At 47.6% G+C, this 24,300-nt stretch overlaps 1 protein-coding gene across 6 annotated transcripts in view; it reads left to right on the top strand.

Moving 5' to 3' along the window:
- rnf24 (ring finger protein 24) overlaps nucleotides 1-24,300 on the top strand; it is a 175,197-nt gene that overhangs the window by 109,939 nt on the left and 40,958 nt on the right. For all 6 annotated transcript variants that reach the window (XR_015074986.1, XR_015074987.1, XM_085975527.1 and 3 more), the window contains one exon: nucleotides 12,256-12,297. Coding sequence is in view for 4 of the 6 variants with exons in the window: in XM_085975527.1 (XP_085831653.1) it covers nucleotides 12,256-12,297 (42 nt within the window). In the remaining 2 variants the exon portion in view is untranslated. The remainder of the gene's footprint in view (nucleotides 1-12,255; nucleotides 12,298-24,300) is intronic.

Raw genomic sequence — 24,300 nt, 5'->3', positions numbered from 1 at the left:
GTCCTCACGTGCTTCCGCAGTAGGACGGGACCTGGAGAAGTCAGCCATGTTGGTAGCGAAATCCCCGACGTGGACTTCCTGGGGAAGGAGAACATTCTCTCGTGAGGAGTGGCATTGGTGGGTGTACAGAGCAGCGACCGAATGGAATGGAGCGCCGCAGGGAGGACCTCCTGCCAGCGGGAGGTCGGAAGGCCCTTAGATTTTAAGTTTAAAAGGACTGCCTTCCAGACTGTCGCATTCTCCCTTTCCACCTGGCCGTTACCCCGGGGGTTGTAGCTGGTGGTCCTGCTTGTAGCAATGCCTCTCGCGAGCAGGTACTGCCGAAGTTCGTCGCTCATAAAAGATGAGCCCCTGTCGCTATGGATATAGCTAGGGAAACCGAACAAGGCGAAGAGGTCATTCAGACATTTAATGACCGTGGTACTGGTCATGTCCGAGCAAGGGATGGCAAACGGGAAACGGGAGTACTCATCAATTATATTGAGGAAGTACACATTGCGGTCAGAGGAGGGGAGGGGCCCTTTAAAATCGATGCTCAGCCGCTCGAAGGGGCGCGTGGCTTTGATCAGGCTCGCTCTGTCTGGCCTATAAAAATGCGGCTTGCACTCGGCACAGATCTGGCAGTTCCTGGTCATGGTCCTGACCTCCTCGATGGAGTAGGGCAGGTTACGGGATTTGATAAAATGGAAGAACCTGGTGACCCCCGGGTGGCAGAGGTCATTGTGGAGGGTCTGTAGCCTATCAACCTGCGCGTTGGCGCACGTACCACGTGATAGGGCATCTGGGGGCTCATTGAGTTTCCCGGGCCGGTACAAGATATCGTAATTGTAGGTGGAGAGTTCGATTCTCCACCTTAAGATCTTGTCATTCTTGATTTTGCCCCGCTGCTTATTATGAAACATAAAAGCCACTGAACGCTGGTCAGTGAGCAGGGTAAATCGTTTTCCGGCCAGGTAATGCCGCCAATGTCGCACGGCTTCCACAATGGCCTGGGCCTCCTTTTCGACAGAGGAGTGTCGAATCTCGGGGCCCTGGAGGGTCCTTGAGAAAAAGGCCACGGGTCTCCCCGCCTGGTTAAGGGTTGCAGCTAGGGCAAAGTCGGATGCGTCGCTCTCCACTTGAAAAGGAAGGGACTCATCCACAGCGTGCATTGTGGCCTTCGCAATGTCTCCTTTTATGAGAGTGAAGGCTGCACAGGCCTCTGCTGTCAGGGGGAAGGAGGCGGACTTGATGAGGGGTCGGGCTTTATCCGCATAGTTGGGCACCCACTGCGCATAGTAAGAGAAAAACCCCAGGCATCTCTTCAGTGCTTTCTGGCAGTGGGGGAGGGGGAGCTCCATAAGGGGGCGCATTCTATCGGGGTCTGGGCCGATGACTCCGTTCTCCACTACGCAGCCAAGAATAGCAAGGCGCGTAGTACGAAACATACATTTGTCTTTGTTGTATGTGAGATTCAGCCGCTGGGCCGTCCGGAGGAATTTCTCTAGATTAACGTCGTGGTCCTGCTGGTCGTGGCCGCAGATGGTGACGTTGTCTAGATATGGGAAAGTGGCCTGGAGCGCGTTCTGGTCAACCATCCGGTCCATCTCCCGTTGGAAGACAGAAACTCCGTTGGTGACGCCGAAGGGAACTCTGAGAAAGTGATAGAGCCGACCGTCAGCTTCAAAAGCTGTGTACTGGCGGTCCTCAGCCCTGATGGGGAGCTGGTGGTATGCCGACTTCAGATCAATCGTCGAGAACACCCGGTATTGTGCTATCTGATTGACCATGTCAGATATGCGGGGGAGTGGATATGCATCCAGCTGGGTGTAGCGGTTGATCGTCTGGCTGTAGTCAATAACTAGGCGCTGTTTGCCGCCAGCCTTCACCACCACCACTTGTGCTCGCCATGGGCTATTGCTGCTCTCGATAATCCCTTCCTTCAGGAGTCTCGCTACCTCGGATTTAATGAAACCCCTATCCCCGGCACTGTAACGCCTACTTTTGGTAGCGATGGGCTTACAGTCGCGGGTGAGGTTAGCGAACAAGGAGGGGGGGGAGACTTTAAGGGTGGAGAGGCTGCAAATGGCGCGCGGCGGGCGATTTAAAAACTGCTGGCTGCAGACTGTGAGAGGGGGGAGGGGTCCACCATACGCTAAAGTGACACTCTTAAGGTGGCACTGAAAATCCAACCCCAGTAGGACGGCAGCGCAGAGATGGGGCAGGACCAGAAGTTTAAAATTTTTGTATTCAGTACCCCGCACTGAAAGAGTCACCATACAGTAGCCACCGACGTCCGCTGACTGGGCTTTGGAAGCCATAGAGATGCGATGACGCGTCGGCAGGACCGGGAGAGAGTAACTGCGCACCGTGTCGGGGTGTATAAAACTCTCCGTGCTCCCGCTGTCAAAAAGGCAGGTAGTGGCGCAACCGTTTACCGTAATGTCCATCATGGACCTGGACAGTTGATGCGGGAGAGATTGATCCAGCGTCACGGAAGCCAGCGTATGTTCAAGCGTGTCGATGCGGTCGTCCGATGAGGCGGTGGTGGAGTCCGGGTCCCCCGTAACCAAAGTCGGAGGCGTCCAAGATGGCGGACAAAATGGCGGCGCCCACGGTCCCCACGCGGCTGGGGGAGCCCAAGATGGCGGACAAGATGGCTGCGCCCACGGTTCGCACGCAGCACTGCTGGCGTTAGCGGTCTTCCCTTTGCAGGCGCTAACGTAGTGACCTTTCTTCCCGCAGCCGGAGCAGGTAGCATTCTTCGCGGGGCAGCGTGCTCTAGGGTGTTTAGCTTGGCCACAAAAATAGCATTTTTGTGCCTTGGACATCGCTGCAGCAGTTGGAGGTGGCGGTCCCATGGCCCAAGATTGCGGCGTCCACGGCGCGGGGCGATGAGGGGAGAAAGCGTCCATATTTCTGTGGGCCGCGTCGAGCGAGAGCGCGAGGGACACTGCCTTTGTCAGGTCTATTTCACCCTTCTCCAGCAGCCTCTGCCGGGAGTAGTCAGACCTTAGACCCGCAACGAAAGCGTCTCGTATCAGTCCCTCCGCATGTGCCGCGGCCGATACTTCCTTGCAGTCGCAGCCGCGTCCGAGTACCCGCAGTGCCCGTAGGAAGGCTTCCACCGATTCCCCGGGCTGCTGTCTGCGAGATCTTAAAAGGTGCCTGGCATAGACCGTGTTAACCGGGCGTGCATACTGCCCTTTCAGTAGGTCGATAGCCGCCGCGTAGGTCGTCGCATCTTGGATTAAAGTATAGACTTGGTGGCTCACCTTCGAGGCCAGGATTTTCAGTTTATTTTCATCAAGAGTCACGGTCGAGGCTTCCAGATACGCCTCAAAGCAACGCAGCCATTGTGCGAATTTAGTCGACGAACCCGCTTCTTGGGGGTCTAGGTCCAGGCATGTTGGTCTGAGGGCTCGCAGCAGCGCCTGCTGCTCAGCGTTTTGCGCCATCGGTTGATCAGCATCCGCAGCCAACATTTAACTTTGGTAATAAAATTGATGCACTATCAATTGCTACAAAAGACTGGAGATTGAGTAAGTAATAAACAGGCTTTTATTACCAAAGAACAGAGCATGCCTCTTGGGGTTGCCTGGTATCCAAAAGGGCCGGAGGCTTCTGAGCAGCGACCTTTATACCCAGCCATGAGGGTGGAGCCAGGGGCGGAGTCAGCTGAGGCATGCACAGACAAGTACAACAATACTAACAACAGTGGTTTACCACACACACTTCTCCAGTGTGAGCCCCTCTCACCACCCTAACTCAGCGCCCCCTCAACGGAGGCATCTGCCAGAAGCATGGGAGGCCTTTGGGACATTCTCTTCCTGGCATTAGAGGATCTCCAACAGCAGAGGCGGCAGCAGCAGAACCAGGAACAGCAGGATGAGCACCAGGAGCACCAGGCTGCTGCTCACTCACCTGAAGCTGCACAGGCCAGAAGGGGCCAGTGCTTGGAAGTGGCTTGAGAGCACCTTGCTGCACTTTAGGGGGCCATGGGGACCCGTTTCTACACTGGCAGTCCTACTCAGAAGGACTTCCATGAAGATCTGGTTTCTCTGTTCAACAGATGGCCAACGCTCCTCAAGAGATGTCATTCTCTTATGAGCACTCACCATGTTTTCCGTACTCTGGCGAGTTATCTCCTGCATGGAGGTTGCCAACCTTTCCATGGTGATGCGTTCATGCGCCAATGACTCCACAAAGGCTCTGCTCATGGTCGCTATGGACTCCTCCATTTGCTCAGCACTCGCAGCGACCCTGGAGACAAAACCTGCCAGAGACTCCTGCATCTGTGCATGGAGATCCATCACCTCTTCTCTTGCGGATGGGCCCAGAGGCAGAGGGTCGTCATGCAGCACAGCTGAGCTGAGCTGGTAGAGTCCTGCACCCTCCGACGAGGACTCTCCACTGCTGTCCCTGTCTCCAGAATCTGCTGTGAAACACCAGGTGACAACACTACTCTATGTCCTGAAGGCCCCCCTGAGGTGTGAGTGTCTGCGCTGGTGCTGGGTGCGCTTACTTCTGCTGACGCTGCGCCCTCAGAGGTTGGAGCTTCCTCTGAGGAGTCTGGCTGCACAGCCTCTTCCTCCTCCACAGTGAGGACGGGGGCTCTGGATGGTACTGTGGGGGAGTAAAGGAAGGAGATAGAGATGTAATGCCAAGGTTCTTCTGGTGACTCCCAGCGAGTTGGCATCTGCTGACGCCTGCATCCATGCAGCATTGGTCTCAGTGGGAGGCCTCTTCCTCCCTGACCTAGGGAAGAGGACCTCCCTGTGGGCCCCAACCCCATCCAATAATGCCTGCAGTGAAACCTCATCGAATTTGAAGGCAGCTCGGCCTCTGCCGCTGGCAGCAGCTGGTGCAGGTTCCTCTGCCATTGTGCAAGAGTGGTTGAGAAGCCTGCAGAGGTGGAGAAGCTTGCTGGACACTTTGAAAGCACCATGAATGATGACATCATAGTGTGGGGATTTCTGACTCAAATTGGACAATTAGCAAGGCTTCCCACATGCTGGGAATTAATTGGCCACTTAAGGGAAAATTGCGTGGAGCTGGCTGACACTTTTTTATGTGTGTCAGAAACCCCACATTCGGGGAAATCCGACCATTCCCCACACAAGCCGAAAATCGGGGCCATAGAGTTATACAGCACAGAAAGAGGCCCTTCGGTCCATCGTGTCCACGCCGGCCATCAAGCCCGATCTATTCTAATCCCATTTTCCAGCACTTGGTCCGTAGCCTTGTATGCTATGGCGTTTCAACTGCTCATCTAAATGCTTCTTGAATGTTGTGAGGGTTCCTGTCTCTACCACCCTTTCAGGCAGTGAGTTCCAGATTCCAACCACCCTCTGGGTGAAAAAGTTTTTCCTCAAATCCCCTCTAAACTTCCTGCCCCTTACCTTGAAACTATGCCCCCTGGTTATTGACCCCTCCAATAAGGGGAAAAGTTCCTTTCTATCTACCCTACCTATACCCCTCATAATTTTGTACACCTCAATCTGGTCCCCCCTCAGCCTTCTCTGCTCTAAGGAAAACAACCCCAGCCTATCCAGTTTCTCTTCATAGCTGAAGCGCTGCAGCCCACGTAACATCCTGGTGAATCTCCTCTGCACCCTCTCCAATGCAATCACATCCTTCCTATAGTGTGGCGACCAGAACTGCACACAGTATTCCAGCTGTGGCCTAACTAGCGTTTTGTACAGCTCCATCATAACCTCCCTGCTCTTATATTCTATGCCTCGGCTAATGAAGACAAGTATCCCATATGCCTTTTTAACCACCTTATCTACCTGTCCTGCTGCCTTCAGGGATCTATGTACATGCACACCAAGGTCCCTCTGATCCTCTGTCCTTCTTAGGGTCCTACCATTCATTGTGTATTCCCTTGCCTTGTTAGCCCTCCCAAAATGCATCACCTCACACTTTTCAGGGTTAAATTCCATTTGCCACTGTTCTGCCCATCTAACCATCCCGTCTATATCGTCCTGTAACCTGAGGCTTCCCTCCTCACTATTTACCACTCCACCAATTTTCGTGTCATCTGCAAACTTGCTGATCATACCTCCTACATTCATATCTAAATCATTAATGTACACTACAAACAGCAAGGGACCCAGCACCGATCCCTGCGGTACACCACTGGACACAGGCTTCCAGTCACAAAAACAACCATTGACCATCACCCTCTGCCTCCTGCCACTAAGCCAGTTTTGGATCCAATGTGCTAAATTGCACTGGATCCCATGGGCTCTTACCTTCTTGACCAGTCTCCCATGTGGGACTTTGTCAAAAGCCTTACTGAAGTCCATGTAGACTACATCAACTGCACTACCCTCATCCACACACCTCGTCACCCCCTCTCAAAATTCAATCAAATTGGTCAGACAGGATCTCCCCCTGACAAAGCCATGCTGACTATCCCTGATTAATCCTTGCCTCTCCAAGTGGAGACTAATTCTGTCCCTCAGAAATTTTTCCAATAATTTCCCTACCACTGATGTTAGGCTCACTGCCTGTAATTCCCTGGTTTATCCCTACTACCCTTCTTGAACAATGGTACTACATTAGCTGTGCTCCAGTCCTCTGGCACCTCACTTGTGGCCAGAGAGGTTCTGAAAATTTGTGTCAGAGCCCCTGCAATCTCCTCCCTTGCCTCACACAGTAGCCTGGGATACATCTCGTCTGGGCCTGGGGATTTATCCACTTTTAAGCCCGGTAAAACCGCAATACCTCCTCCCCCTTAATGCTAATTTGTTCAAGTATATCACAATCCCCCTGCCTGATTTCTATGCCTACATCGTCCTTCTCCATAGTGAACACTGATGCAAAATATTCATTTAAAACCTCACCTACATCTTCCGGCTCTACACACCGATTGCCACTTTGGTCCATAATGGGCCCTACTCTTTCCCTGGTTATCCTCTTGCCCTTAATATACTTATAAAACACCTTGGGATTTTCCTTTATTTTGCCCGCCAGTGTTTTTTCATGCCCCCTCCTCACTCTCCTAATTTCTTTTTCAAGTACCTCCCTGCACTTTCTATACTCCTAGGGCTTCCACTGTTTTCAGTTCTTTGTATCTGCCAAAAGCCTCCCTTTTTTTCCTAATCCATTCTTTTATATATCCCTTGACATCCAGGGTTCCCTGGGTTTGTTGTTCCCACCCTTGACCTTTACGGGAACATGTTGGCGTTGTACTCTCTCTATTTCCTTTCTGAAAGACTCCCACTGATCTGATGTGGATTTTCCTACAAGTAGCTGATCCCAGTCCACTTTGGCCAGATCCTGCCTTCTCATATTAAAATCAGCCTTCCCCCAACTTAGAACCTTTATTTCCGGTCCATCTTTGTCCTTTTCCATGACTACCTTAAACCTCACCGAATTATGGTCACTGTCACCAAAATGCTCTCCTACTGACACATCTACCACCTGCCCGGCTGAATTTTCTAGAATTAGGTCCAGTACCGCCCCCTCTCTTGTAGGACCTTCTACATGCTGGCTCATAAAGCTCTCCTGGATGCAACTTAAGAATTCCGCACCCTCTAAGCCTTACATACTCTGACTATCCCAGTTAATATTGGGGAAGTTGAAATCCCCTACTATTATTACCCTATTATTTCTACACTTCTCTGAGATTTGTCCACATATCTGTTCCTCTATCTCCCCCTGACTGTTTGGGGGCCTATAGTACACTCCCAGCAAAGTGCTTGCCCCCTTTTTGTTTTTAAGTTCTACCCAATATGGCCTCATTAGAGAAACCTTCTATGATATCATCCCTCCCTACAGCAGTAATTGACTCCTTTGTTTAATATTGCGACACCCCCTCCTCTTTTACACCTCCCTCTGTCTCGCCTGAAGATTCTATACCCCGGAATATTGAGCTGCCAGTCCTGCCCTTCTCTCAACCATGTCTCTGTGATAGCAACAATATCATACCCCCATGTGTTCATCAACACCTTCAATTCATCTGCCTTACTCGCAAGACTCCTTGCATTAAAATAAATGCCATCCAGCCTTGCCATACTGCCTTGTGCATTACATATTTGCTCTGCCTTCCAGGCTGACTTGTTTTTTCCTCCATATTTGGCTGTGCATCACCCACTACTATAGCTCCACTCCGTATCCCATTCCCCCTGCCAAGTTAGTTTAACCCCCCCCCACCCCCGAAACAGTACTAGCAAACTTCCCCGCAAGGATGTTGGTCCCGTTCCGGTTCAGGTGCAACCCGTCCGACTTGTACAGGTCCCACCTTCCCCAGAAGCAGACCCAGTGATCCAGGAAACTAAAGCCCTCCCTCCTGCACCAACTCTTTAGCCACGCATTCATCTGCATTATCCTCCTATTCCTATACTCACTAGCACGTGGCACTGGGAGTAATCCAGAGATTGCAACCTTTGAGGTTCTGCTTTTTAATCTGCTACCTAGCTCCCTAAATTCTTGTTGCAGGACCTCATCCCTCTTTCTACCCATGTCATTGGTACCAATGTGAACCACGACCTCTGACTGTTCGCCCTCTCCCTTCAGAATGCCCTGCAGCCGTTCAGTGACATCCTTGACCCTGGTAGCAGGGAGGCAACATACCATCCTGGAGTCATGTCTGCGATCACAGAAACGTCTGTCTGTTCCCCTTACGACACAATCCCCTATCACTATTGCTCTCCCACTCTTTTTCCTCCCCTCCTGTGCAGCTGAGCCACTCGTAGTGCCACGGACTTGGCTCTTGCTGCATTCCCCTGAGAAACCACCTCCCCCATTAGTATCCAAAATGGAAAATCTGTTGGAGAGAGAGATGCACCCAGGGGACTCCTGCACTATCTTCCTAGTTCTTTTACTCTGTCTGACGGTCACCCATTTCCTGTCTGCCTGTGCACTCTTTACCTGCGGTGTGACCACCTCGTTAAACGTGCAGAAAACGTTAGTGTGAGTGGTATATAGACCTCCAAAGAGTAATGCGGAGGTTGGAGATGGCATTTAAAGGGAAATTAGAGAAGCGTGCAATAAGGGCACAGCAGTCATCATGGGTGACTTTAATCTATATATAGATTGGGCTAACCAAATTAGTAACATTACTGTGGAGGAGGAATTCCTGGAGTGTTTACGGGATGGTTTCCTGGACCAATATGTCGAGGAACCAACCAGAGATCAGGCCATCTTAGACTGGGTATTATGTAATGAGAAAGGATTAATTAGCAATCTTGTTGTACGAGGCCCCTTGGGTCGGAGCGATCATAATATGATCGAAACCTTCATTAAGATGGAGAATGAAGTAGTTGACTCAGAGACTAGGGTCCTGAATTTAAATAAAGGACACTACGATGGTCTGAGGCATGAGTTGGGTAGGATTGATTGGGGAATGTCACTCAAAAGGGTTGATGGTGGATAGGCAATGGCAAACATTCAAAGACCGCATGGATGAACTACAAAGTTTGTTCATCCCAGTTTGGCATAAAAATAAAACAAAAAAGGTGACTCAACTGTGGCTAACAAGGGAAATTAGGGTTAGCATAAGATCCAAGGAGAGGACATATAAATTGGCCAGAAAAAGCAATAAACCTGAGGATTGGGAGCAGTTTAGGATTCAACAAAGGAGGACAAATGGATTAATTAAGAAAGGGAAAATAGAATATGAGAGTAAGCTTGCAACGAACATAAAAACTGACTGTAAAAGCTTTTATAGATGTGTGAAGAGAAAAAGATTGGTGAAGTCAAGCGTAGGTCCCTTGCAGTCAGAATCAAGGGAATTTGAATGGGGAACAAAGAAATGGCAAACCAATTAAATACATATTTTGGTTCTGTCTTCACAAAGGAGGACACAAATAACCTCCCAGAGATGTCGGGGAACATAGGGTCTGATGAAAGGGAGGAACTGAAAGAAATCAGTATTTGTAGGGAAATGGTGTTAGGGAAATTGATGGGATTGAAGGCCGATAAATCCCCAGGGCCTGACGATCTACATCCTAGGGTACTTAAGGAAGTGGCCCTAGAAATAGTAGATGCATTGCTGATCATCTTGCAACATTCGATGGAATCTGGAAGAGTACCCATGGGTTGGAGGGTAGCTAATGTTACCCCACTATTCAAAAAAGGTGGTATAGAGAAAACGGGGAATTACAGCCTGACATCGGTAGTCGGGAAAATGCTAGAGTCCATTCTAAAAGATGTAATAGCGGAGTACTTGGAAAACAGTGACAGGATCGGACAAAGTCAACATGGATTTACAAAAGGTAAATCGTGCTTGACTAATCTACTGGCATTTGTTGAGGATGTAACTGGTAAAATAGATAAGGGAGAACCAGTGGATGTGGTGTGTTTGGACTTTCAGAAGGCTTTCGATAACGTCCCGCATAAGAGATTAGCGTGTAAAGTTAAGGCACATGGGATTGGGGGCAAGGTATTTACTTGGATAGAGAACTGGTTGGCAGACAGAAAGCAAAGAGTTGGAATAAACGGGTCTTTTTCCGAGTGGCAGGCAGTGACTAGTGGGGTACCGCAGGGATCGGTCCTTGGACCACAGCTATTCACAATATATATTAATGATCGAGACAAGGGAACTAGATGTAATATCTCCAAATTTGCAGACGACACAAAGCTGGGTGGGTGTGTGTGCTGTGAGGAGGATGCTGAGAAACTACAGGATGATTTGGACAGGTTGGGTGATTGGGCAGAAGCATGGCAGATGCAATATAACGTGGATAAATGTGAGGTTATCCACTTTGGTGGCAAAAACAGGAAGGCAGATTATTATCTGAATGGTGAAAGATTGGGAGAAGGGGAAGTGCAACGAGACCTGGGTGCCCTTGTGCACCAGTCGATGAAGGTAAGCATGCAGGTGCAGCAGGCGGTTAAGAAGGCAAATGGTATGTTGGCCTTTGTAGCGAGAGGGTTTGAATACAGGAACAAGGATGTCTTACTGCAGTTGTGCAGGGCCTTGGTGAGACCACATCTTGAGTATTGTGTGCAGTTTTGGTCGCCTTATCTGAGAAAGGATGTTCTTGCCATGGAAGGAGTTCAGCAAAGATTCACCAGGCTGATACCTGGGATGGCAAGAATGACGTATGAGGAGAGATTGGGTCGATTGGGCTTATACTCGCTGGAGTTTAGAAGAATGAGAGGGGATCTCATTGAAACTTATAAAATTCTAACAGGACTAGACAGACTAGATGCAGGAAGGATGTTCCCGATGGCCAGGGAGTCCAGAACCAGGGGTCACAGTCTAAGGATAAGGGGTCAGCCATTTAGGACAGAAATGAGGAATTTCTTCACCGAGAGAGTGGTGAACCTGTGGAATTCTCTACCACAGAAGGCAGTAGAGGCCAATACATTAAATATATTCAAGAAGGAGTTGGATATATTTCTTAAGGCTAAAGGCATCAAGGGGTATGGGGAGAAAGTAGGGATCGGGTACTGAATTTGGATGATCAGCCATGATCTCATTGAATGGCGGAGCAGGCTCGAGGGGCCGAATGGCCTACTCCTGCTCCTATCTTCTATGTTTCTATGTGCTATCCACGAAAATCTCAACTTCGCGGATGCTCCATAGTGACTCCAGCCGCAGCTCCAGTTCCGAAACGCGGATTTCGAGTAGCTGCAGCTGGAGACACTTCTTGTACATGTGTTCGCCCTGGACACCTAAAGTGTCCCTGACTTCCTACATAGCACTCCACGCAGCTAAGCTGCCCTGTCATGTCCTACCATTCATTTACTCCCTTTACTTCCTTTAAATTAAAGAATATTAAATACACTGGGGACCTTACTTCCCTTTAAACACTACTTACTCTAAACTAGAGACCTTACTTTGACTTTTAATGACTGGACTGTGGTAAGTAGGACCTGGTGAGTATTTCTAATCAGCTCCTTCCCTGGTTGTGACGTCACTTTAGCGGTTTCGCAGTTGTTGTTGTTTGACTGCTCCCGCTCTTGGACTCTTTCCTTGATGTAAAGTAAGAACCAATTCCTACAGGGTGAAAAGTTAGGAAAAACAAAGGTGAATCAAGGGAGCTCCTCCTTCCACTCCTCACTTAACTCCCTGACTCACCCAACTCGAAGCACTCTGTTTAAACCGCACTCAGGGTCAAATCACACTTCAAAGCCTGTTTTTATAGGCCCTGTAATGTAATTTAGTATGATACTGGTAGTAGCTATAAATAATTGTCAAGGTTTTATTTTATCGCAGAGTATTTGTGAGTTTTATTGATCAGTGTAGATATGGCGACACTTTGTAAATGCCGGGAGTTTTCTCAAGTGTGATTCATTGTGCTTTTCTCTATTTTGCAGGTCATACTGAAAGAGAAAGTAAAAGAACTCAATTTGCATGAGGTAAGGGAAATGGCTGGGCTCCAGGGTTAAGCTTTCAACTTTATTAACTCAATCCTCTTTTTTTTGTGAAGTTAGTTTCTTTACTGTCCGAGGTGCCCCACCCATCCCCCAATGTCCTCTAACACCTCCACCAATAACATTCCACCTTCCCGCTGATCTGGCAGAGGCCAGACCATGTAGAGAGTTACAGGTGCAGAGCCACAACCTGCATTTTGTTGGTTCAGCGAAGGCCTAAGGCTTTTAACATGTAGGGCGCCATCAAAGTGGCAAGCCCCAATTCTAACCCTACCCGCCCGGCGGGAACACTGCGTGTGAGGGTTTAAAACGGCAGCCGGACTCTACCCAGTGTGTTCGTGCTGCGTTCGCGCCCCTGCCCTGATTTTAACCTAGGGCGCGGGTCGGGGGTCTGCGAAGGACGGCAGCCTGTCGGGAGGGGAGTGCAACGTGTGGTGGTCGGGGGGCAGAGCAGCGTGCAGGAGTCAGGAGGGTTTGCGGGAGGGGCGAGACTGCCCACCACTTGCAAGCAGGGGCCTCATGAATATTGATGATGTAATTTGTATACCTGCCTTCAGTCCGAAAAACAACTGTTCACTACTACTCTCTGTTTCCTCTCAATAGCCAATTTCGTATCCATGCTGCCACTGTCCCCTTTATTCCAAGGGCTTCAATTTTGCTGGCAAGCCTATTATGTGGCACTTTGTCGAACGCCTTTTGGAAGTCCATGTACACCACATTGCCCTCATCAACCCTCTCTGTTACCTCATCAAAAAACTCGGATCAAGTTGGTTAAACACAATTTCCCTTTAACAAATCCATGCTGGCTTTCCTTAATTAATCCACACTTGTTCAAGTGACTGTTGATTTTGTCCCTGATTACTGTTTCTAAAAGCTTCCCCACTACTAAGGTTCAACTGACTGACCTATAGTTGCTGGGTTTATCTTTACACCCTTTTTGAACAATGGTGTAACATTTGCAATACTCCAGTCCTCTGGCACCACCCCCGTATCTATGGAGGATTGGAATATTATGACCAGTACCTCCGGGATTTCTGCCCTCCATTTCCTCAGCATCCTAGGATGCATCCCATCCGCCCCTGGTGATTTATCTACTTTAAGTACAGCCAGCCTTTCTAATACCGCTTCTTTATCAATTTTTATCCTATCAAGTGTCTCTACTACCTTCTCCTTCACTATGTCTATGGCAGCATCCTCTTCCTTGGTGAAGACAGATGCAATGTACTCATTTAGCACCTCAGCCATACCCTCTGCCTCCATGCATAGTTCTCATTTTTGGTCCCTAATCAGCCCCACCCCTCCTCTTACTACCCTTTTATTATTTTTATATACCTATAGAAGACTTTTGGACTTTTATGTACTTTGTTTATGTCTTTTTGTTTAAAAAGAAAGACTTGTACTTATATAGCGCCTTTCACAACCACCGGACGTCCCAAAGCGCTTTACAGCCAATGAAGTACTTTGGCAGTGTAGTGAGTTTTATTCAATCTTATCCTTATTTATTTATCAGTGGCATCTCATTCTTAGCTACTTTATTTTTTGGTAGAATATATTTCTCCTGAACTCTGCGCAATATTTAAAGGAGAGATCCAATGTTGTTCCACCTCTGTCAATATTTTTCTCCAGTTTAGCGCCCTCCGCTTCATTCTCATTCCCTCATAGTTGGCTTTTTCCCAACCTATTATTTGGCCTTTGTACTATCTATATCTCTCTCAGTCTTAAACCTTATTGTATTGTTATCACTACTTCCTAGACGTCCTCTTATCTGCTCTGACTCATTTCCCATTACAGTACTAGGTCTAGCAGTGGTCCCTCCCTTATTGGGAATCTTACATAGTGGGTCATAAAGTGTCTTGTACACACTCTTCAGTTATAAAAACAATTGCTATCAAGAAAGGCCATCGCCATCTTCTCAGGGCAACCAGTGATGTGGGCGATAAATGTGGCCTTGTCAGCATTGTCCATATCCCAAGAACAAATCAAGTAAAGATTGACCAGCGAATCTGTTTTTGATGCTGTTTGCTGAGCGAGGAATACATGTAGTTAAGTGAGGGCTGCATCCCTGTGAGCTGGTGAGATATTGTATGTCAGATGCCACGATGGGTTGAGTTGACTTTTTTTTGGCAATCTGCTGTTGCTGTTGCAATACCCAGTGGTCTCGGCTTTCGCCTTCAAATCACCTGATGCAAATGTTGTATTTTTGTTGGGGATAGGGTCCTTGGGCTGTGAGTGAAATGATGGCACTGTGGTCTGGTACTTTTTAAATTATACAAAAAATTTGCTAAAATAACTATTTGGCGGGGTATTATTAGCCAACCTATATTGTAATTGTACTTTACATATCGAGAGCAATGTGTTTCGCTGTTCTGTCATTGTATGTTCTACTTGGCTGTGCCAAGTGTCACCAAATGAGTACTTAATACATGTATCCGGCACACTTTTGTATTGGCAAACCGGAATTTCCTGTGTGTGTTTGGAAGGAAATGGCCCCACAGCAGATGCAGAGAGCAGGGCAATGCTGTTGAAATACATTGACTGATAGGAACACAGGAAAGTACAGACATGGTAAATACTCTGCAGTCGTGCTGGCAGTGACCTACTCCCTCAAATATCTATCCAAATCTCCCTTTGGTTTCTTTCCCACACAATCTGCCTCTGCTGCCTACTTGGGCAGTCTGTTCTGCATCACCCAAAGTTATGACTTTGCTCATCCTTTTAATACTTGCTGGTTAATACTGGCAGTGCACAACATGTACATTAGTGGTGAACCCAGATGTAGCTTGTTTCCCTTAGTAGAATATATACAGAAGATCTGCGATTTATTTAAATTGAAATTATGGGGTAGAAATTCGCTGGGCGCTGGCGCAAAAAGGGCGGTATCGGATCGGCGCGGTTATATGACCCACCCGAAATTCAGTTCCATTCACTTCAGAAGAAGTGGGGCCTATAACAAGAAAGACCTGCATTTATATAGTGCCTTTCACGACCACCGAACAGCCCAAAGCGCTTTACAGCCAATGATGTACGCTTTGAAGTGCAGTCACTGTTGTAATGTGGGAAACGCGGCAGCCAATTTGCACACAGCAAGCTCCCACCAACAGCAATGTGATAATGACCAGATAATCTGTTTCAGTGATGTTGATTAGGGATAAGTATTGGTCAGGACACCTGGGATAACTCCCCTGCTCTTCTTCGAAATAGTGCCATGGGATCTTTTGCATCCACCTGAGAGAGCAGACAGTGCCTCGGTTTAACGTCTCATTCGAAAGACGGTACCTCCGACAGTGCAGCACTCCCTCAGCACTGCACTGGAGTCAAGAGGCGGCAGATGCAATACCACCTGTTTAGGGCTACCGTCCAAGATGAATCTCTACCGTTGTGTCTTTGTGCATTCTTCAGCCTAGCCACTATAATTGATCTCCTTACTTCTGGGCTGTGGAGAGGGGAAGCAATTCCTGATAACTATCCAGTGACCCCTGCGGGGAGGTGCACGTGTGTGGATATTGGCGAGGACAGGCTTGGGATCAGTTGTGATCCTTCCCCCAGAGTGGCACTCACCGTGAAGAATGACTACTTGAGTGAGGTACTGGAGGCACCCATGGAACCATACCCCAACATGACTCAGTGCCTTCTGGAGAGGAGGGGAGAAAAGAGAAGGATGTTGGGAGGGAGGAAGTGGAGAAATTGTGCAAAACTCACGCTTGTTGAGAAACGATGGTCTGAGGGTGTGTGGCCCAAGGTTTATTGAGGTGTCCCATGTCGGGCAAAATAGAAAAACCTCTGAGAATTTGCTCCCACCACGGAGTCTCACTCGATGGGAGCACAGAGTTCAGCGCACCTGATTCTTCAATCCCTTCGAAAGAGACTCTGGTGTTGACTCAGAAAATGTATCCCTTTATTTTGACATGTGATAAATCTGGCCAGTGCAAGTTTGGAGCGGTGCCCCAGAGTCCGAGCATTGATGGTTCCGGGGTGGAATTCTCCGCTGCCACGCCAGAGACCTGGGTTTGATTCCAAGTCGGAGCCCATGAGATCACCTGAACTGGGATGGAATCTTAGCAGGAGGCCATTCGGCCCATTGAGTCTGCAACGGCTCTTTCGAAGAGCAATTCAGTTCGTTCCACTGCCCCCTGCTCTTTCACCACATTGCTGCAACTTTGTGCGGAGCGGGCTCGAGGGGCCGAATGGCCTACTCCTGCTCCTATTTCTTATGTTCCTATTAACCCCTTAAGCGCAGCAAGAGTTTTACAAGAACTTCTATCCCTGATTGTGTTTTGTATGTTTTCTCCGTGTTGCTCAGGGCCTGGTAAGTGGAGATTGTGTGCAGTAAATGGAGATGCTCAACATGTTTACTTGCTGGCCCTTTCAGAAGTTGGTTCACCTCCTATTTTTAGAGAGTCTTCTGAGGATTTCACCGCTAAAGGAATTGTACGGTGTCTGAGAGACCACACTAAACCTGACGTGCCAAGGAATGTTTTAGGAATTCAACATTTCTTTTATTTAAAGCAACGGTGGAATTTCTTGTTTTTTAATTTGAATTGCTGAACTGTATTGATATGCGTATTGTTCTCTCTGTGTAGTAATATTTAGCGTCGGAGGTTGCTGCACAATGCTATAAAGGGCATTAGAAGTCTTGAGATCGTTGTGCAAGGCTGTCACCTGTGACTCCTTCCTGCACCTGTGGATGCTGTGTGAGGAAAGAATCGGGCTCAGTTGTGATGCCCTCCCATGCTTGAAGAGCCTGCCGACACTCGCTGTGTAGGCTTGCACAAGAGGAACAGCAGCACAGATGAGGAACTGCAGGGTCAGGCAAGGCGGTGAGCAAAGGAAAGGAAATTGGAGGGGGAGGGAGGCCAAAGAAGGCCTGAAACCTCATTTAAACTATTTAAAGGCTAAATTAGGACTGATTCTAGGATGTTCTTCTTCACACTGAGAGTAATCAGTACATGGTGTGGACATCTGAATGGGCGAATGGAGGAATCTCCTCCAACGGTACAGCCCTCCGAGAACTCTGCATTCCTTCCATTCTGGCCCCTTGTGCATCCCTGATTTCCTTTGCCCCACCTTTGGTGGCCGTGCCTTAGCAGCCGTCTAGACCCTAAGCTTTGAAATTCCCACGATAAACCTCTCTACCTCCTTCTCCTCCTTTAAAATGCTGCTTAAAACCTACCTCTTTAATCAAGATTTTGGTCATCTGTCCTAATATCTCCTTATAACATTTTTAAAAAAGGAGCAGGAGTAGACTATTCGGCCCCTTGAGCCTGCTCCGCCATTCAGTAAGATCATGGCTGTTCTTCTACCTCAACTCCACCTTCCCACACTATCCCCATATCCCTTGGTTCCCTTAATATCCCAAAATCTATCGATCTTTGCCTTGAGTATACTCAACGACTGAGCCTCCACAGCCCTCTGGGGTAGAGAATTCCAAAGATTCACCACCCTCTGAGTGAAGAAATTTCTCCTCATCTCAGTCCTAAATGGCCGACCCCTTATTCTGAGACTGCGACCCCTGGTTCTAGACTCCCCAGCCAGGGGAAACATCCTCCCAGCATCTACCCTGTCAAGCCCTGTAAGAATTTTGTATGTTTCAATGAGATCAACACTCATTCTAAACTCTAGAGAATATAGGCCTAGTCTACTCAATCTCTCCTCATACGACAATCCTCCCATCCCAGGAATCAGTCTGGTGAACCTTTGTTGCATTCCCTCAATGGCAAGTATATCCTTCCTTAGGTAAGGAGACCAAAACTGTACACAGTACTCCAGATGTGGTCTCACCAGGGCCCTATATAATTGCAGTAAGACGTCTTTACTCTTATACTCAAATCCTCTTGTAATAAAGGCCAACGGAGCATTTGCTTTCCTAATTGCTTGCTGTACCTGCATGGACAAGGGCACCCAGGTCCCTCTGAACACCAACATTTCCCAATCTCTCCCCATTTAAAATATACTTTGTTTTCCTATTTTTCCTACCAAAGTGGATAACTTCACATTTCTCCACATTATATTCCATTTGCCATGTTCTTGCCTACTCACTTAGCCTGTCTATATCCCCTTGCAGCCTCTTTGCATCCTCCTCACAACTTACATTCCCACCTAGCTTTGTATCATCAGCAAACTTGGATATATTACATTTGGTCCCCTGATGAATGAAGTAGTTGACTCAGAGACTAGGGTCCTGAATTTAAATAAAGGAAACTACAATGGTCTGAGGCTCGAGTTGGGTAGGATTGATTGGGGAATGTCACTCAAAGGGTTGACGGTGGATAGGCAATGGCAAACATTCAGAGACCGCATGGATGAGCTACAGAATTTGTTCATCCCAGTTTGGCATAAAAATAAAACAAAAAAGGTGACTCAACCGTGGCTAACAAGGGAAATTAGGGATAGCATAAGATCCAAGGAGAGGACATATAAATTGGCCAGAACAAGCAGTAAACCTGAGGATTGGGAGCAGTTTAGGATTCAGCAAAGGAGGACAAAGGGATTAATTAAGAAGGGGAAAATTGAATATGAGAGTAAGCTTGCAGGGAACATAAAAACTGACTGTAAAAGCTTTTATAGATATGTGAAGAGAAAAAGATTGGTGAAGTCAAGCGTAGGTCCCTTGCAGTCAGAATATGGGGAATTTATAATGGGGAACAAAGAAATGGTAGCCAATTAAATACATATTTTGGTTCTGTCTTCACAAAGGAGGACACAAATAACCTCCCAGAGATGTTGGGGAACATAGGGTCTGATGAAAGGGAGGAACTGAAAGAAATCAGTATTTGTAGGGAAATGGTGTTAGGGAAATTGATGGGATTGAAGGCGGATAAACCCCCAGGGCCTGATAATCTACATCCTAGGGTACTTAAGGAAGTGGCCCTAGAAATAGTAGATGCATTGCTGATCATCTTCCAACATTCGATGGAATCTGGAACAGTACTCATGGATTGGAGGGTAGCTAATGTTACCCCACTATTCAAAAAAGGTGGTAGAGAGAAAACGGGGAATAAGCCTGATATCGGTAGTGGGAAAATGCTAGAGTCCATTATAAAAGATGTAATAGCAGAGCACTTTGAAAACAGTGACAGGATCGGACAAAGTCAGCATGGATTTACAAAAGGTAAATCGTGCTTGACTAATCTACTGGAATGTTTTGAGGATGTAACTGGTAAAATAGATAAGGGAGAACCAGTGGATGTGGTGTATTTGGACTTTCAGAAGACTTTTGATAAGGTCCCGCATAAGATATTAGCGTGTAAAGTTAAGGCACATGGGATTGGGGGCAAGGTATTGACTTGGATAGAAAACTGGTTGGCAGACAGAAAGCAAAGAGTTAGAATAAACGGGTCTTTTTCCGAGTGGCAGGCAATGACTAGTGGGGTACTGCAGGGATCGGTGCTAGGACCCCAGCTATTCACAATATATATTAATGATCTAGACAAGGAAACTAGATGTAATACCTCCAAATTTGCAGACAACACAAAGCTGGGTGGGCGTGTGTGCTGTGAGGAGGATGCCGAGAAACTCCAGAATGATTTGGACAGGTTGTGTGATTGGGCAAAAGCATGGCAGATGCAATATAACGTGGATAAATGTGAGGTTATCCACTTTGGTGGCAAAAACAGGAAGGCAGATTATTATCTGAATGGCAATAGATTGGGAGAAGGGGAAGTGCAATGAGACCTGGGTGTCCTTGTGCACCAGTCGCTGAAGGTAAGCATGCAGGTGCAGCAGGCGGTTAAGAAGGCAAATGGCATGTTGGCCTTCGTAGCGAGAGGCTTTAAGTACAGGAACAAGGATGTCTTGCTGCAGTTGTACGGGGCCTTGGTGAGACCACATCTTGAGTATTGTGTGCAGTTTTGGTCGCCTTATCTGAGGAAGGATGTTCTTGCCATGGAGGGAGTTCAGCGAAGATTCACCAGGCTGATACCTGGGATGGCAGGAATGACGTATGAGGAGAGATTGGGTCGATTGGGCTTATACTCGCTGGAGTTTAGAAGAATGAGAGGGGATCTCATTGAAACTTATAAAATACTAACAGGACTAGATAGACTGGATGCAGGAAGGATGTTCCTGATAGCCGGGGAGTCCAGAACCAGGGGCCACAGTCTAAAGATAAGGGGTGAGCCATTTAGGACTGAGAGGAGGAGGAATTTCTTCACCCAGAAAGTGGTGAACCTGTGGAATTCTCTACCACAGAAGGCAGTAGAGGACAATTTATTAAATATATTCAATATTCAATATTCTTAAGGCTAAAGGCATCAAGGGATATGGAGAGAAGGCAGGGACAGGGTACTGAATTTGGATGATCAGCCATCTTCTATGTTTGAGTCATTGGCAAAGGAAGAGTCAAGATATTAGAAGATTTTCTGCCCATCGCCGAGTGTTCCACGAGTTAGCCCACTGACCCTATCCAGAAGTATACCAATGCAGAGGAAGTGAGGGAGGAATGAAGGGTAGCCCAAAAGTGCAGAGGTCACATTCACTTCATACGGTCACGTCAGCGATGTAGAATTCCAGCTGGGAAGTGAGTCATTTACTGTGGGGGGGGAAAAAAACATTTTTACTACTGATTTGTACCAAATTTAGGGAGAGGAAGGATGAGAGGAAAGGTCACCTGGTATTGAGCATTGCTGTTTGCGGTGCAGAAAGTAAAACTAAACAACTAATTGGCAGTTTGAGGTTCAATTGTGAAAATCAAGAGGAGAAAGTAGAAAGCAGCATGCCAGGAATGTGGAAACTCCCTGGAATAATGGCCTGGTGACCAGTAGGCAGTTAAAGAGAAAGACTTGCATTTATATACAGGAAACTTTCGTTTAACCAGAGGTTAAATGTCCGGAAAGCTCTATCTACCGGCAAAATTCAGGAGCCGTTTCCTATAAGTTTTTTTACTTCTCGTTGCTTTTTTTTTCCAGTCAGGCTCTGCAAGGTCTAGCTGAAGCTGTTGCTTAGCTACAGAGACGCTTTTAAGCTGCGGCCGACTGTTTTGAAGCTGTTGCTAAGCAACAGGGTTTGTTGATTCACACAGAGCTCAAAAGCTCCGTATGTTTTAACATTAGCGCTGGTTTCTACGGCAGTTTTGATGGTACGGCACCAGCCCGGTCCCGTCAGTGCCGGATACCAGAAAGTTTCCTGTAGCACTCTACAGCTAATGAAGTACTTTTTTAAAAGTATAGTGTTGTAAATATCGGGAAAGCAGTAGCCGATTTGCGCACAGCAAGGTCCCGCAAACAGCAATTTGATAATGACAAGATAATCTATATTTTTTAGTGATTTTGGTTCAGGGATAAACATTGGTCAGAGATACTGGGGAGAACTCCCCTGCTGTTCTTCGAAAGAGTGCCATGGGATCTTTTAAGTCCACCTGAAGAGGGCAGACGGGGCCTCGGTTTAACATCTCATTTGGAACAAAATGGCACTTCCGACAGTGCAGCGCTCCCTCAGTAGTGCAGCGCTCCCTCAGTAGTGCAGCGCTCCCTCAGTACTGCAGCGCTCCCTCAGTAGTGCAGCGCTCCCTCAGTAGTGCAGCGCTCCCTCAGTAGTGCAGCGCTCCCTCAGTAGTGCAGCGCTCCCTCAGTAGTGCAGCGCTCCCTCAGTAGTGCAGCGCTCCCTCAGTAGTGCAGCGCTCCCTCAGTAGTGCAGCGCTCCCTCAGTACTGTCAGCCTAGATTTTGTGCTCAACTCCCTGGAGTGGGATGTGAACCCACAACCTTGTGACTCAGAAGATGAGCGTGCTACCACTGAACCACAGCTAACACCAAGTTGGAAGGCAACCAAATACCAATGTCAGTCTGACTTTGCTGGCCACGTTTCTCTCTGCACTCCTACGAAAGCCCCTCGGAATTCTGCAGGAACACATTTGGCTACATTGTGATGATGGTTGTTTATTTATGGTCAGTTAGACGTCTGACATGGCTTGAAACCCGTCGCCATGATTAAATCGGCAAGTAAAGCTACTGAGAAATTTACAGTAGGAGAGTTTCTATTTACTGTACCTCAAGTGGATTGCACACTCTGTCCTCAGAGGAGACGCACCCCACACACTAAAGCCCGGAGACTTAGCTGGAGGTCCGCAATGGCTTCAAAGGGTATTTTGTAATGTAAAAGTGCCGGAGCCTTTCTTTGGACCAACATTGCACTTTTCAGATTGTGTTTTGTTTCAATAAAAATACAGATTGCTCTATAACTGTGTTCCAGCTACAGCTTCCCCTCCCACATCCCTTACAGCAAAATAATGTGAGGTCTCTATGTAGAGACTGGTGGTGGCCATTTTAACTTAATGCCCCCTGGTAAAATCAGATGTTATATAGCAGGACAAAAGGGCAGAAAATGCATTGCATGGAGAATGACACTGCCTGATTCTGCATACTGAGGAGCCTGATGTGAAGGCTGAGGGGTGACCCGATAAGAGATCTTTAAGATTATGAAAGAGTTTGATAGGGTAAACGTAGAGTAGAAGTTTCCACTTGTCCAAAACTAGGGGCCATAAACATGAGATAGTCACTAATAAATCCAATAGGGAATTCAAGAGGAACTTCTTTACCCAGGGAGTAGTGATAATGTGAAACTCAGTACCACGAGGAGCAGTTGAGGCAAACTTGAATTTAAGGGGAAGCTAAATTGCGCCAAAGTTTCCTCAATGGCTTGTTGGAGACGGAGCTGTTACCTGCCCCAAACTTAACTATCATCATAAGGCGGGAATTCCCACTCAGCAATATAAGAATAGGAGTAGGCCATTTAGTCCCTCGAGCCTCTTTCGCCATTCAATGAGATCATGTCACCATCTACAAAGCACAAGTAAGGAGTGTGATGGAATACTCTCCACTTGCCTGGATGAGTGCAGCTCCAGCAACACTCAAGTAGCTCGACACTATCCAGGACAAAGCAGCCCACTTGATTGGCACCCCATCCACCACCTTAAACATTCACCCCCTCCACCACCGGCGTACCGTGGCTGCAATGTGTACCATCTACAAGATGCACTGCAGCAACTCGCCAAGGCTTCTTTGGCAGCACCTCCCAAACCCGCGACCTCTTCCACCTAGAAGGACAAGGGCAGCAGGCGCATGGGAACACCACCATCTCCAAGTTCCCCTCCAAGTCACACACCGCCCTGACTTAGAAGTATATCACCGATCCTTCAAAATCCTGGAACTCCCTACCTAACAGCACTGTGGGAGTACCATCGCCACACGGACTGCAGCGGTTCAAGAAGGCGGCTCGCCACCACCTTCTCGAGGGCAATTAGGGATGGGCAATAAATGCTGGCCTTGCCAGTGACACCCAGATCCCATAAACGAATTTTTAAAAAAGTCTGTGTCTCAACTATTTTCCCGCCTTGATTCCGTAACCTTTAATACACTTACTTAACAAAAATCTATCGATCTCCGTTTTGAAAATTTCCGTTGATCTAGCCTTAACAGCTCTTCATTATTGTTACAGAGAAATCCTAAAATTTGCCGAGTCACACTAGGAAACTCCACTGATTTCTCGGGTCTACAAAAGAAAATAAGAATTCGGAGCTGGAGTAGGCCATTTGGCCCCTCGAGCCTGCTCCGCCATTCAGTAAGATCATGGCTGATCTTCTACCTCATCCCGCCCTATCCCCAAATCCCTTGATTCCCTTAGTGTCCAAAAAATTACCATCCGATACCATCTCGGATAGACCCAGAGGATTGAAGCTGTTTGCCCTTCCTCCATTATTATTCAGTTGTGACTGAGTGGAGATGAATAACCAAATAGTTTTCTTTTTTCCCGTTACATACCAGCCTACTGCAGTAGAAGAGCTTGCAGATTCCAAGAAACATCCTTAACTCCTGCTTTAGGAAGGATGTTAAGGCTGTGGAGAGAATGCAGACGAGATTCCCAAAGATGGTACCATGGTTGAGAGGCATTAGTTATGAGGAGAGACTAGAAAAACTGGGGCCCCTCTCACTAGAAAAGAGACGGGTAAGAGAACTCTTGAGGTTTTGGTGAGGTAAATTGGGAAAAACTATTTCCA

Source organism: Somniosus microcephalus, chromosome 2 (genome assembly GCF_052327205.1).
Source record: "Somniosus microcephalus isolate GS21.2 chromosome 2, FLI_Smic_1.0, whole genome shotgun sequence".
In the NCBI taxonomy this organism is placed as follows: Eukaryota; Metazoa; Chordata; class Chondrichthyes; order Squaliformes; family Somniosidae; genus Somniosus; species Somniosus microcephalus.
The sequence above is the reverse complement of the archived record's forward strand: the minus strand, read 5'-3'. Positions and strand labels throughout refer to the sequence as shown.